The sequence below is a fragment of the Ranitomeya variabilis genome, chromosome 5, assembly GCF_051348905.1.
Source record: "Ranitomeya variabilis isolate aRanVar5 chromosome 5, aRanVar5.hap1, whole genome shotgun sequence".
Taxonomy (NCBI): Eukaryota; Metazoa; Chordata; class Amphibia; order Anura; family Dendrobatidae; genus Ranitomeya; species Ranitomeya variabilis.
The window spans coordinates 490,087,235-490,102,188 of record NC_135236.1 but is presented as its reverse complement, the minus strand read 5'-3'; the positions used below and the strand labels follow the sequence as shown (position 1 = coordinate 490,102,188).

General features: G+C 43.0%; 1 protein-coding gene across 1 annotated transcript in view; it reads left to right on the top strand.

Moving 5' to 3' along the window:
• LOC143775068 (uncharacterized) overlaps positions 1-13,328 on the top strand; it is a 187,793-nt gene extending 174,465 nt beyond the window's left edge. The window contains exons 5-6 of the mRNA XM_077262902.1: positions 6,559-6,624; positions 13,308-13,328. Of these exons, the coding sequence (XP_077119017.1) occupies positions 6,559-6,624; positions 13,308-13,328 (87 nt within the window). The remainder of the gene's footprint in view (positions 1-6,558; positions 6,625-13,307) is intronic.
• The last annotated feature ends 1,626 nt before the right edge of the window (positions 13,329-14,954 follow it).

Sequence of the window (14,954 nt, the reverse complement as noted above, 5' to 3'; positions counted from 1 at the left end):
TCTAGAACATGAGATTTAAATTAATTTAAATTAGCTAAGTGTTCCCTCATCATCTCTCTGTTTATAGATAGTGTGGATTCATTTATTCTTTTGATGGCACCGTGAAGATCAGTTCATGTTACAATTGTTTTCTTAGAAAACACAGATGCAAAATAGGAATTTAAAAGTTCGGCCTTATAATTTGTGACCACTTCACCTATTTCATCCTGTAAAAATCCTATGGCATTATTGACTTTTCTATTGCTTTTGACATACCCCCATAGTCCTTTTGGTCTCCCTTGCAAGCCTCACTTCATTACTGGCTTTAGCTCTACTAACGCTTGCCCTGCATTCTCTGCAAACAGCCTTATATTCTTTTTTAGATATGTATCTCTTTTTCTATTTAATATACACTTCTTTATTTCTTTTTAACACGTGATTCAGTTCTGTGTTCATCCATCCTGGTCTCTTTAAATGCTTCCAATTCTTCCTTCTTTTCAAGATTGTTGCTGATTGTGCAGTGAGAATTTCATTTAGCAAAATTTCCCATCCTTCTTGGACATTTCTGTCCTGTAGGACATCCAGTCAATGGATCTTTCCTACCCTCTTTCTGATTCAATTAAAATCTGCCTTTTTGAAATCCAACCTTAAAGTCTGAGTCCTCACTTGTCTTCCTACTCTTGTAATGCAAAATTTGAGAATAGCATGATCGCTGCTTCCTAAGTTCCCAGCCAACTTAACTTCCTCAAGCATTTCCTCCCTATTGGTAAGAATTAGGTCCAAGATTGCAGATCCTCTTGTTCTCTCTTCTACCTTTTGAAAGATAAAGTTGTCAGCAAGAGAAGAGAAGACATTTCTGGACCCATTACTATTGCCTGAGAGAGATTCCCAACAAATATCTGGATAGTTAAAATCTCCATGATCAATATGTCATACTTTTTTGAGAACAGAGACATCTGATGTAAAAAGAGTTCATCCATATCTTCAGTCTTTCCAGGTGGCCTATGGTAAACACCTACAATTGTGTCCTTTCTGTTCTTCTTTAAATGTATTCTTACCCAAACAGTTTCTACAGACCTACCGGTCTCTGAAGCTTGGATCTCTATAGAGATATACATTTTCCTAACATGGAATGCAACACCTCCTCCCCTCTTGTTAATCCTGTTTCTAATAAATAAGTTGTAGCCTTCAAGGTTTGTATTCCAGCCACATGTATCATCCCACCAAATTTAAATGATTCCTTTGACATTATATCTCTCTTCCTGTGTTAGCAGCTCCAATTATCCTTATTTGACCATTTGTTTGACCATTACTGCATCTAAACAGACATTAGCTGATGAAGGCTTTACAATTTAATTTATAACAATTTTTTCTTAGCTTATCTTAAATCTATCAGATTGCCATTGGCCAATCTTTTTCTTGTAAGATTTTCCCCCATTGGTGCCATAGAAAAAATGCAAAATGTCACAAATTTGAGCGACAATCTGTGACTAGAGTGTTTTTTCACATGGTAATGTTAGGTAATAGAGATTAGATGATCACATTTTATAGCAAAATAAATAATCTGACTTATGCAAAATGTACTACAAAAGCTAATAATACTGGCCATAAAACGATGTTTTAAACCAGATTTTTATTACTTAGATTCGAGAGACATCATAAGTAAGTATAAAAATTAATAAACCAATGCCAAATTGACTGACCCGATAGTTACATAAAAGGGAACCTATCAGCAGGTTTGCCCCAAATCTGGCCTGCAAGACAAGAGAAAGACCTTTTATAATACACACCTATGTGGCGATCGGGTCCAGCCTGCAAGACCAAAAAAATAGCTTTCATAATACTCACCTATGGGGTGGTCATGTCCGATGGGCGTCGCTGGTCTTGGTCTGGTGTCTTTTCTCCTCTTCTGGTGCCATCCTCCTTCTTGCTTCATGTGGATAATGCGTCTTAAGTCATCAACACAGTGTCCCTGACATAGCGCACCTCCACAGCTGTACTTCTTTGCCCTGATAGGGCAAAGTAAATTACTGCACTGCGCATGCATCGGTGCACTTTGGCCTTTTCCTGCATATGCGCACTGCAGTACTTTGCAGTGCCCTTGACAGGGCAGAGAGAAGTACTACTGCATAGGAGCGCGATGCTGGGGACACTGTGTGGATAAGATAGGATGTGTCATCCACACGAAGCAAGAAGTAGGACCGCATCGCAAGAAGAGAGGAGGCACCGGACCAAGAGAGTGACACCTATCGAACCCGACCGCCCCATAGATGAGTATTATAAAAGGTCTTTTTCTTGTCTTGCAGGTCAAATAGGGGGCATATATACCGCATATTAGAATGCTGTATATCAGGGCTGAAAGGTACTAGCCTTAACCTCATATGGGACAAACCTGGTGACAGGTTACCTATAGCATAAATAAAACACTCCACCATCCAAATAAAGTATACATCCATAGAAGGACCATCCAAATAAGACAAATGGACTAAGTATGGTTTCCAAATACAATAGGGGAAAGATGAGACAAATAAGATGTGATGGAGACTGGGGTATTCCTTAGTAAAGCATAAGTAGGAAATCACTCTAGCTGAAGGTGATTGAATACTATAAGTTTGACAGCCTGTCTGCCATCTCAGTATCTAACAAGGGGTCTAGTTGAAGTGTTATGGCTGCTGTACTCCGCCCTCTGAGCCCAGTTTTAGGGTATGTACATACACTATGTTCCAAATTATTATGCAAATGACATTTTTCTCGGATTTTCCTAAATGGTCAGTGCCAATGACAGTCAGTCTAATAAAAGTCATCACCCGTTAGAGTATACATCGAATTTTAGTGAAGAAACCTCCCAATGATAACAGTATAATCTCCAAAATGAATAAAAACTCAAAATGCACTGTTCCAAATTATTATGCACAGTAGAATTTCTAAACATTTGATATGTTTGAAAGAACTGAAAATGCTCATTTGTGGAATTTGCAGCATTACGAGGTCACATTCACTGAACAAAAAAGCTATTTAACTCCAAAACATCCTAACAGGCCAAGTTACATGTTAACATAGGAGCCCTTGATTGATATCACCTTCACAATTCTTGCATCCATTGAACTTGTGAGTTTATGGAGAGTTTCTGCTTGTATTTCTTTGCATGAAGTCAGAATAGCCTCCCAGACCTGCTGTTTTGATGTGAACGGCCTCCCACCCTCATAGATCTTTTGTTTGATGATACTCCAAAGGTTCTCCATAGGGTTGAGGTCAGGGGAAGATGGTGGCCACACCATGAGTTTATCTCCTTTTATGCCCATAGCAGCCAATTACTCAGAGGTATTCATTGTCATGCATGAAGATGATTTTGTTCCTGAAGGCACGTTTCTGCTTTTTAGACTATGGAAGAAAGTTGTCAGTCAGAAACTCTATTTACTTTGCTGAGGTCATTTTCACACCTTCAGGAACCTTAAAGGGCCCTACCAGCTGCTTCCCATGATTCCAGCCCAAAACACCTCCTTGCTGTTGTCGCAGCCTTGTTGGGACATGGTGGCCATCCACCAACCATCCACTACTCCATCCATCTGGACCGTCCAGAGTTGCTCGACACTCATCAGTAAACAAGACTGTTTGAAAATTAGTCTTCATGTATGTCTGGGCCCACTGCAACCGTTTCTGCTTGTGAACACTGTTTAGGAGTGTCCGAATAGTAGGTTTATGCACCACAGCAAGCCTTTGAAGGATCCTACACCTTGAGGTTCGAGGGACTCCAGACGCACCAGCAGCTTCAAATAACTGTTTGCTGCTTTGTAATGGTATTTTGGCAGCTGCTCTCTTAATCCAATTAATTTGTCTGCCAAAAAACTTCCTCATTATGCCTTTATTTGCATGAACTCTGTCTGTGCTCTGTTTCAGTCACAAATCTCATCAGAGTATGATGATCACTCTTAAGTTTTCGTGAAATATCTAATTTTTTCATACCTTGACCAAGGCATTGCACTATTTAACGCTTTTCAGCATCAGAGAGATCCTTTTTATTTCCCATATTGCTTGAAACCTGTGACCTGCATAATAATGTGGAACATCATTTTTGAGTAGTTTTCCTTTAATTAGAATCACCTGGAAAACTAATTATCACATGTGTTTAAGATTGATTTCAGTGATTCATTGAGCCCTGAGACACAATACCATCCACAAGTTTATTTGCAAAACAAAACAATTAAATCTTTAAGACACTTAAATCCAATTTGCATAATAATTTGGAACACAGTGTACAGCCATACAGAGCTGTAAGTTTCACATTAATCATGTGCCATGACAGGCATCTTTTTATTTCCTAACCTGAGATTTTCCAAGTACAAGGAGTTATTTGCTTAGTGGGCAGAAATATACAGTGGGTACGGAAAGTATTCAGATCCCTTTAAATTTTTCACTCTTTGTTTCATTGCAGCAATTTGGTAAATTCAAAAAAGTTAATTTTTTTCTCATTAGTGTGCATTCTGCACCCAATCTTGACTGAAAAACCCCCCAGAAAAGTAGAAATTTTTTGCAAATTTAATAAAAAAGAAAATCTGAAATATCACATGGTCATAAGTATTCAGACCCTTTGCTCAGACACATTTCCTTGTGATCCTCCTTTAGATGGTTCTACTCCCTCATTGAACTCCAGCTGTGTTTAGATAAACTTATAGGACTTGATTTTGAAAGGCACACACCTGTCAGTATAAGACCTCATAGCTCACAGTGCATGTCAGACCAAATGAGAATCATGAGGTCAAAGGAACTGGCCAAAGAGCTCAGAGACAGAATTGTGGCAAGGCACAGATCTGGCCAAGGTTACAACAGAATTTCTGCAGTACTCAAAGTTTCTAAGAGCATAGTGGCCTCCATAATCCTTAAATGGAAGAAGTTTGGGACCACCAGAAGTCTTCCTAGACCTGGCAGTCCAGACAAACTGAGCAATCATGGGAGAAGAGCCTTGGTGAGAGAGGTTAAGAAGAACCCCAAGATCTCTGTGGCTGAGCTCCAGATGGGAGAAAGTTCCACACAGTCAACTATCACTGCAGCCCTCCACCAGTCAGGCCTTTATGGCAGAGTGGCCCAACGGAAGGCTCTCCTCAGTGCAAGACATATGAAAGCCCCCAGAGAATTTGCTAAAAAGCACATGAAGGACTCCCAGACTGTGAGATACAAGATTCTCTGGTCTGATGAGATGAAGATAGACCTTTTTGGTGATAATTCTAAGAAGTATGTGTGGAGAAATCCAGGCACTGCTCATCACCTGCCCAATACAATCCCAACAGTTAAACATGGTGGTGGCAGCATCATGCTATGGGATGTTTTTCAGCTGCAGGGACAGAACGAATGGTTGGCATTGAAGGAAACATGAATGCGGCCAAGTACAGAGATATCCTGGATGAAAACCTCTTCCAGAGTGCTCTGGACCTCAGACTTGGCCGAAGGTTCACCTTCCAACAAGACAATGACCCTAAGCACACAGCTAAAATAACAAAGGAGAGACTTCAGAACAACTCTGTGACCATTCTTGACTGGCCCAGCCAGAGCCCTGACCTAAACCCAATTGAGCATCTCTGGAGAGACCTGAAAATTGCTGTCCACCAATGTTCACCATTCAACCTGATAGAATTGTAGAGGACCTGCAAGGAAGAATGGCAGAGGATCCCCAAATCCAGGTGTGAAAAACTTGTTGCATCATTCATCAAAGGGGTGCATCTACTGAATACTCAGCAAAGGGTCTGAATACTTATGACGATGTTATATTTCATTTTTTTCTTTTTTAATAAATTTGCAAAAATTACTACATTTCTGTTTTTTTCAGTCAAGATGGGGTACAGAGTGTACATTAATGAGAAAAAAATGAACTTTTTTGAATTTACCAAATGGCTGCAATGAAACAAAGAGTGAAAAATTTAAAGGGGTATGAATGCTTTCCGTACCCACTGCAAAGGAGAATAACGTCTGAGCATAAGGTTATGACCTAAGGTACTGTTTGTAGCAAAACGGAGAGTACAGCAGCACAGTGATGGCTCCACATTCAGCAATCTACCTTATATAAATCTTGTGATGCATGCATTGTCAGGTTTCAGTTTCGAAGCCACTGAAAAATCCATAGTTCGCAGAACTATAGCACTCCGATTCAGGAGGAAAGTAGATGCATTTGTTTCATGCAATAACCTAACCTTAGCTTTTCACTCACAATGGAGTGCTATGGTTCTGTGGACTATGCCGGCAGCAACTAATCATATTATAATTTTTATTTTTTTACTTACATCTTAAATAATGAAAGATGCAAGATGTTCCTAAGTGCTCCTGCTCAATATTTATGTTATTAAGTTCTATTAATAGTCCATGGTGTGCTAAGATTAGTACCATACCCTGAACTGGCAAGTGTTTGTTAATGCTCACCCTATGTCAGTAATGTTTGTCTTTGTGCCTTGCTTAAATGGTAGTGTCATGAATTGCAAGGTTAGAAAAAGCAATTAAAAGAGAGAAGAGCTCATTATGATAGGTACTTGTTTTTGAAGGTCAGAAGCTATTAGCAGTGCAGTATTCAATAACCGCTGACTTGTTTTCTAGTTAAATGAAGCATGTTTGTCATTGGTGCAAGAATTCAACAAAGTGAACACCTCGCATTCCAGCCTGGTAAGATCCTGTGCAGACCTTGCATGACCAGATCTTAGCGGTGTAGACTTATAAAGGTAGTGTGCACATTTATATAAATTTATATACAGCTCTGGAAAAAAATAAGAGACCATCACATCAAAACCCTGTCATGGGCAGCCCAATCTCCAGACCTGAACCCCATTCATAACCTCTGGAATGTAATCAAGAGGATGATGGAGAGTCACAAGCCATCAAACACAGAAGAACTGCTTACATTTTTTGCTCCAGAAGCAGTGTGAAAGACTGGTGGAAAGCATGCCAAGACGCATGAAAGCTGTGATTAAACGTCAGATATCTTCAGAATCCTCTGATGCTGAACAGTATGAGGAAGGCAGAGGGAGATGAGGGAGAGCCGAAGATAAATAATGCGCATGCCCAAGAATCCCAGCCCCACAGTGTGAATAAATCAGAAGAGACTGCGGAGGGGCGGGATCTTGGGCAGCGCGGCCGCACAGGCGCAGTTATCAAGACATCAAGTGATGTCAGTGGACGGGCAGCGCTAACTGCGCATGCCCAAGGCATAAGATGACTGCGCAGGCGCCGGCACAATTGAATAATGCTGAGGAGGTGGCGCCAAGAGGCCATGAGTGACGGCTGTGGTGCGTCTGGGTTGGGGGGGAAAGACCTGCCCCCAGGACTAAATCAAGGTATGAGGGACAAATTTAAAAAAAGATTATTTCTGTGGTTACAGCACCCAGAACTAAAAGAGCCACCTTGTCAGAATGCAGCATTAGTGCTGCACAAGGTGGCTATCTTTGTTACAAATGCCTTGGTGGGGGGGGGGGTGACAGATTCCCTTTAAATCCTGCTGTCAATGTCTGACAGCGGCACTTTTATAATAAATCTTTTTTTATTACTTTTCCAAAAAATACAATTTTAGCAAAATGTAAACTTACAATAATGTTACCGAATTTTTTTAGTCTGAAAGTGCCCCTCTCGGCTTCTACTCGAGCCATTGTCCCAGGGGGTCAGTGGGGGAGGGTGAGCGTTCTGAGTGGCGACTGTCACATCATACTCACCTGCTCCCAGCGCGGTCTCTGCACTTCTGTGCTTCTCCGATGGTCTCCGGCGCCCGCACCTCTTCCTGTGTTGAGCGATCACGTGGTACCGCTCATTAAAGTAATGAATATGGACACGACTCCACTCCCATAGGCGTTGATCGCATATTCATTACTTTAATGAGCGGTACCATGTGACCACTGAACACAGGAAGAGCTCCGGACACCATCTGAGAAGCAGGGACCATTCCAGGAGGGGGTGAGTATGATGGGGGAGTGTGAGCCATGCGATATTCACCTGTTCCCGTTCCACCACCGGGCTCGGTCTTCCGCGTCCCCTGGCTGTGACGTTCAGATCAGAGGGCGCGATGATGTGGTTACTGCGTGCACTCTGCCTGAACAGTCACTGTAGAGACCCGGAAGGCACAGCGGCGCGCGGCGGTGGAATGGGGACAGGTGAATATCACAAGTGCTGGTATCCTGAGCCAGCAACGACTCCCGCACCTGACCCCCATAGCTTCTGGTGTCCCCACTTGCTCAGGACACCGGCACCAGACCCCCAGTGACGAGAGGTGAGTAGGTCTTTTTTTTTTTTAATTGCAGCAGCAGCAGCATATGGGGCATATTCTATGGAGCATGTTATGGGGCCATCAACCTTTGTACAGCGTTATATGGGGCATAATATTCAATGGAGCATCTTATGGGGCCATCAACTTTTATGGAGCATTATATGGGGCGAATTGTGTATTGAGCATTATATGGGGCTCCTGATTCAATATGGATATTCAAAAACACTTAACCTACTGATGTCTCAATTAATTTTACTTTTATTGATATCTATTTTTATTTTTGAAATTTACCAGTAGCTGCTGCATTTCCCACCCTAGTCTTATACTCGAGTCAATAAGTTTCCCCAGTTTTTTGTGGCAAAATTAGGGGTCTCAGCTTATACTCGGGTCGGCTTATACTCGAGTATATACGGTAAATTGAATTATCGATAACCCTGTTATTGAAACATTACATATAATAACTTGCATCAAAGGCAATTAGTATTATCATTTTATAAATCCCAATTCTAAAACAGAGAACAATGTTATACCTGGGAATTCCAGCTACGTTGACCACAATGTTTCATAGTTACCATATATTCTTCTCTTAAGGTATATATATACTTTTCACATATTGTGACTGAATTAACTTTAGTAGTAAACTCTCTCTTGGTAGGTGGGAAAGTTGAATCAATTGCAAGGCTATCAATTTGCATGCTGTGTACAATAAACATCCAATAGCTGTTTTACCAAACGTGTCAACTGTTAATTTTTGTATATAGTCAAGTATACATGTCTTAGGGTCTCAGGATATGTTAGTATCAAATACATTATCTAGAAGGTCCAGTATGCCTGACCAAAATCGATGATGTTTCGGACAGGACCAAAGCTTGGTCTGTGCCACACCTGGCACAAGTACGTCCTGTCTAATTACAATTTTCTTCATAAACCCTGGGGTTTTATAAACCCTATCTACTATATAATTGTCCAAGAGTCACTTCCGTCTTTCTGTCTGTCTTTCTGTCTGTCACGGAAATCCCAAGTCGCTGATTGGTCGCGGCCAGCTGTCCGTGACCAATCAGCGACGGGCACAGTCTGGCCGCGAAATGGCCGCTCCCTACTCCCCTGCACTCAGCGCCCCCTCCATACTCCCCTCAGTCAGCGCCCGCCACCCACATAGCGTTGTAGCAGTCCGTTAAACCGACTGCATTACACCGCGGCATAATGCGGTGTAACGCAGTCTGTTAATGCTGCTATTAACACTGTGTGACGAACTTTTTACTATTGATGCTGCCTATGCAGCATCAATAGTAAGACGATATAATGTTAAAAATAATAAAAAAATAAAAAATTGTGCTATTCTCACCCTCCGCCGTCCACCGATGCGCGCGAGCGGCGAGGCTGCCACCAGCTTCCGTTCCCAGAGATGCATTGTGAAATTACCCAAATGACTTAGCGGTCACGCGAGACCGCGAAGTCATCTGGGTAATTTCGCAATGCATCACTGGGAACAGAAGCTGGCGGCAGTCTCGCCGCTCGCACGCATCGGTGGACGTCGGAGGGTGAGTATATAACTATTTTTTATTTTAATTCTTTTTTTAACAGAGATATGGTGCTCACACTGCTGTACACTATGTGGGCTGTGTGTTATACTGCGTGACTGATATATACTATGTGGGCAGTGTTATATACTACATGGGCTGTGTTATTTACTGCGTGGGCTGTGTTATATACTACGTGGCTGCTATATACTACATGGGCAGTGTTATATACTGTGTGGGCTGTGTTATTTACTGCTTGGGCTGTGTTGTACAGTACAGACCAAAAGTTTGGACACACCTTCTCATTTAAAGATTTTTCTGAAGTTTCATGACTATGAAAATTGTACATTCACACTGAAGGCATCAAAACTATGAATTAACACATGTGGAATTATATACTTAACAAAAAAGTGTGAAACAACTGAAATTATGTCTTATATTCTAGGTTCTTGAAAGTAGCCACCTTTTACTTTGATGACTGCTTTGCACACTCTTGGCATTCTCTTCATGAGCTTCAAGAGGTAGTCACCGGGAATGGTCTTCCAACAATCTTGAAGGAGTTCCCGGAGATGCTTAGCACTTGTTGGCCCTTTTGCCTTCACTCTGTGGTCCAGCTCACCCCAAACTATCTCGTTTGGGTTCAGGTCTGGTGATTGTGGAGGCCAGGTCATCTGGCGTAGCACCCCATCACTCTCCTTCTGGTTAAATAGCCCTTACACAGCCTGGAGGTGTGTTTGGGGTCATTGTCCTGTTGAAAAATAAATGATGGTCCAACTAAACGCAAACCAGATGGAATAGCATGCCGCTGCAAGATGCTGTGGTAGCCATGCTGGTTCAGTATGTCTTCAATTTTGAATAAATCCCCAACAGTGTCACCAGCAAAGCACCCCCACACCATCACACCTCCTCCTCAATGCTTCACGGTAGGAACCAGGCATGTAGAGTCCATCCGTTCACCTTTTCTGCGTTGCACAAAGACACGGTGGTTGGAACCAAAGATCTCAAATTTGGACTCATCAGACCAAAGCACAGATTTCCACTGGTTTAATGTCCATTCCTTGTGTTCTTTAGCCCAAACCAGTCTCTTCTGCTTGTTGCCTGTCCTTAGCAGTGGTTTCCTAGCAGGTATTTTAACATGAAGGCCTGCTGCACAAAGTCTCCTCTTAACAGTTTTTGTACAGATGTGTCTGCTGCTAGAACTCAATATGGCATTGACCTGGTCTCTAATCTGAACTGCTGTTAACCTGTGATTTCTGAGGCTCGTGACTTGGATAAACGTATCCTCAGAAGCAGAGGTGACTCTTGGTCTTCCTTTCCTGGGGAGGTCCTCATGTGAGCCAGTTTCTTTGTAGCGCTTGATGGTTTTTGCCACTGCACTTGGGGACACCTTCAAAGTTTTCCCAATTTTTCAAACTGACTGACCTTCATTTCTTAAAGTAATGATGGCCACTTGTTTTTCTTTACTTAGAATTTATATTAAGGCAAGAAAAAAGCAGCTAACAGTCTCTTCAGTAGGACTATCAGCTGTGTATCCACCAGACTTCTACGCAACACAACTGATGGTCCCAACACCATTTATAAGGCAAGAAATCCCACTTATTAAGCCTGACAGGGCACACCTGTGAAGTGAAAACCATTCCCGGTGACTTCCTCTTGAAGCTCATCAAGAGAATGCCAAGAGTGTGCAAAGCAGTTATCAAAGCAAAAGGTGGCTACTTTGAAGAACCTAGAATATAAGACATAAATTCAGTTGTTTCACACTTTTTTGTTAAGTATATAATTCCACATGTATTAATTCATAGTTTTGATGCCTTCAGTGTGAATGTACAATTTTCATAGTCATGAAAATACAGAAAAATCTTTAAATGAGAAGGTGTGTCCAAACTTTTGGCCTGTACTGTATGATACATGGTTGCTATATACTACGTGGCTGCTATATACCATGTGGCTGCTATATACTATGTGGCTGCTATATACTATGTGGCTGCTACATACTATGTGGCTGCTTTATACTCTGTGGCTGTGCTATATACTACATGGCTGTGCTATATACTACATGGCTGTGCTATATACTACGTGGCTGTGCTATATACTACATGGCTGTGCTATATACTATGTGGCTGTGCTATATACTACGTGGCTGTCTGTGTTATATAGTATGTGGGCTGTGTTATATAGTACATGGGCTGTGTTATATAGTACGTGGCTGTGCTATATACTATGTGGCTGTGCTATATACTACGTGGCTGTGCTATATACTACATGGCTGTGCTATATACTATGTGGCTGTGCTATATACTACGTGGCTGTCTGTGTTATATAGTATGTGGGCTGTGTTATATAGTACATGGGCTGTGTTATATAGTACGTGGCTGTGCTATATACTACATGGCTGTGCTATATACTACGTGGCTGTGCTATATACTACATGGCTGTGCTATATACTATGTGGCTGTGCTATATACTACGTGGCTGTCTGTGTTATATAGTATGTGGGCTGTGTTATATAGTACATGGGCTGTGTTATATAGTACGTGGCTGTGCTATATACTATGTGGCTGTGCTATATACTACGTGGCTGTGCTATATACTACGTAGCTGTGCTATATACTACGTGGCTGTGTTATATACTATGTGGCTGTACTATATCCCGAACCCCCGACATCCAGCGCCCCGAACCCCCGACATCCTGCGACCAATCAGAAACAGACGCAGTCCAGCCGCGAATTGACGCGGGATTTAAGCCACGCTTCGCTGATTAGTCGCGCCCGGCCGGCCGCAAACAATCAGCGATATTGGCGCGGGATTTAAACACCGCTTCAGTGATTGGTCGTGCACGGCCAGCCGCAACCAATCAGTGATATTGGAGCGGTATTTAAACACCGCTTCGGTCATTGGTAGATCACGGCCAGCCGCGACCAATCAGCGATATTGGCCCGGTATTTAAACACCGCTTCGGTCATTGGTCGTGCCCGGCCGGCCAAGGCCAATCAGCGACCGGCGCAGTCCGGCCGCAAATTGGCGCCAGACTTGAACCACGCTTCGCTGATCGGCCAGTCGGGCGCGACCAACCAGCGATATTGGTGCGGAATTTAACCCCCACTCACAGCACGACGTACATACATACATATTCTAGAATACCCAATGCATTAGAATCGGGCCACCATCTAGTGTAATATAAATAATTGAGAAAGTCTCACATTTTCACGTAAAGAGAACCATGGAAGGGCCTCCAAGATATCACTCAATAGATCAGACAGTACAGAGCCTACATCTCTTTCAAACGTACACATACTTACCAGTGGATACTTGCCTATATACAAATGAATAACTTGCATAAGTCTGAAATGAGACCGGCTCTATGTCCTTTAGTTGCTAAAACAGAGAGCAAGAATGACATCTTTATGTATTTTGATAGGTTTATGCCTATATTGAGCCTAAAAAGCATGCCACATCTGTAGATATGGATAGAATACCTTATTTGATAACCAATATTCCTCCTGTAATTGGCTAAATAGTTTAAGAGTATCATTTGTCAGCAGATGAGTTAATTTATTTTACTCTTATTCTTCCAGTTTATTAAGTCTCCCAGTTAGCTAGCTTCTGTAAATCGGGGTTTAACCATACCAGTGTAAATTCTGCATAATCGAAAATACCTCTTTTCTGTTTGATTTTGGCCTATACTGAGCTCGCAAGGTCCAAGACAGGAATATATCCTCTCCTCCCTGTCCCTCTCATCTGTATCAATTCTAGGGAATGAAGCAGGCTTGTACTTCCAAGATATTGTTTTAATATGTCCCCTGTCAATGATTCAAGGGCCTGCCTACCCCATCCTTTAAAGTGCTTACATTGTGCTGCTAAATAGTACAACCAGGGCTGCTATCAGGGCATTACTGCCCTGACTGGTGTATGGGGCCCGGTCAGCAGAGGGGTCCCGCATCGGGCCCTGTCTCTTCTGTTGATCGGGCCCCAGCGGCAGGATTTTGCTGGTGCAGTAACCGAGACGCAGGGTTCAGTTACTCTATTGCCGTGGGGGCCCGGGTCCGCATGGCAATAGTTAAAGCCGCCAGCCAATCGGAGGCTGGCAGCTGATATCAGCATGCACGTCGCCAGCGTCTGACGTCATTGTCATTCAGCCTGGAGGGAACAATGCTCGCCGCAGGAGCGCGGCAATGTGAGAGGAAAAGTTTTTTATTTTTATTGAAAGTGGCAAGCCGGCAGGATGGAGACAAGTGTCCATCCTGCTGGGGGCAGAGTAGAGACGGGGCAGAATGGAGACAGGGGGCATGATTGGAGACACAGGGGCAGAATGGAGCCACAGGGGGCAGGATTGGAGAACGGGGGCAGGATGAAATATATGGGGGCATAATTGGAGACAGAGGGCATAATTGGAGACACGGGGCAGACTGAAAGATATGGTGGCAGGATTGGAGACACGGGGCAGGATTGGAGACATGGTGGCAGGATGAAAGATATGGGGGCATGATTGGAGACACAGGGGGCATGATTGAAGACACAGGGGGCAGGATTGGAGACACAGGGGGCAGGATGAAAGATATGGGGGCAGGATTGGAGACACAGGGGGCATGATTGGAGACACGAGGGGCATGATTGGAGACATGGGGAAGGATGGAGACAGATGGGGCAGGAGAGAGACAGATGGTGCAGGTTCATGGGACAGGATCATGTGACAGATGGGACAAGATCATGGGACAGAAGGGGCAGGATCATGGGACAGATGGGCAGGATCATAGGACAGATGGGGCAGGATCATGGGACAGATGGGGCAGGATCATGGGACAGATGGGGCAGGATGGGGAGATCATATGGGGCAGAATGGATACTCATGAGGGCAGGATGAGAGAATATATGGCAGGAGCCAGGAATGAGATACACGGGGGCCAGGATGGGGGATATTATTACCATAGGGGCTAATTAAGGGATATTATTACTGCAGTGATGTATTTATTTTCTTTTTTGAGGATTCTTTTTAAATGGGGGTGTGGTCTTTTACTGTGCAGAGTGAAACTATGTTGCCTTTTTTTCCTTTATTTGGTGTAGTGTAGAAGTTGGGAAAAAATAAGTAATGTGTTCTGCAAGCTGTGCTCTAGATAACTGTGTTATTTCCTACAGAGACAAGCCCTGGCTGGAAGACGTGACGTCGATCTGTGCTGGATGAAGATGAAAGGCTTCACCTAAAGGCGTCACTGGTGCATCAGTGT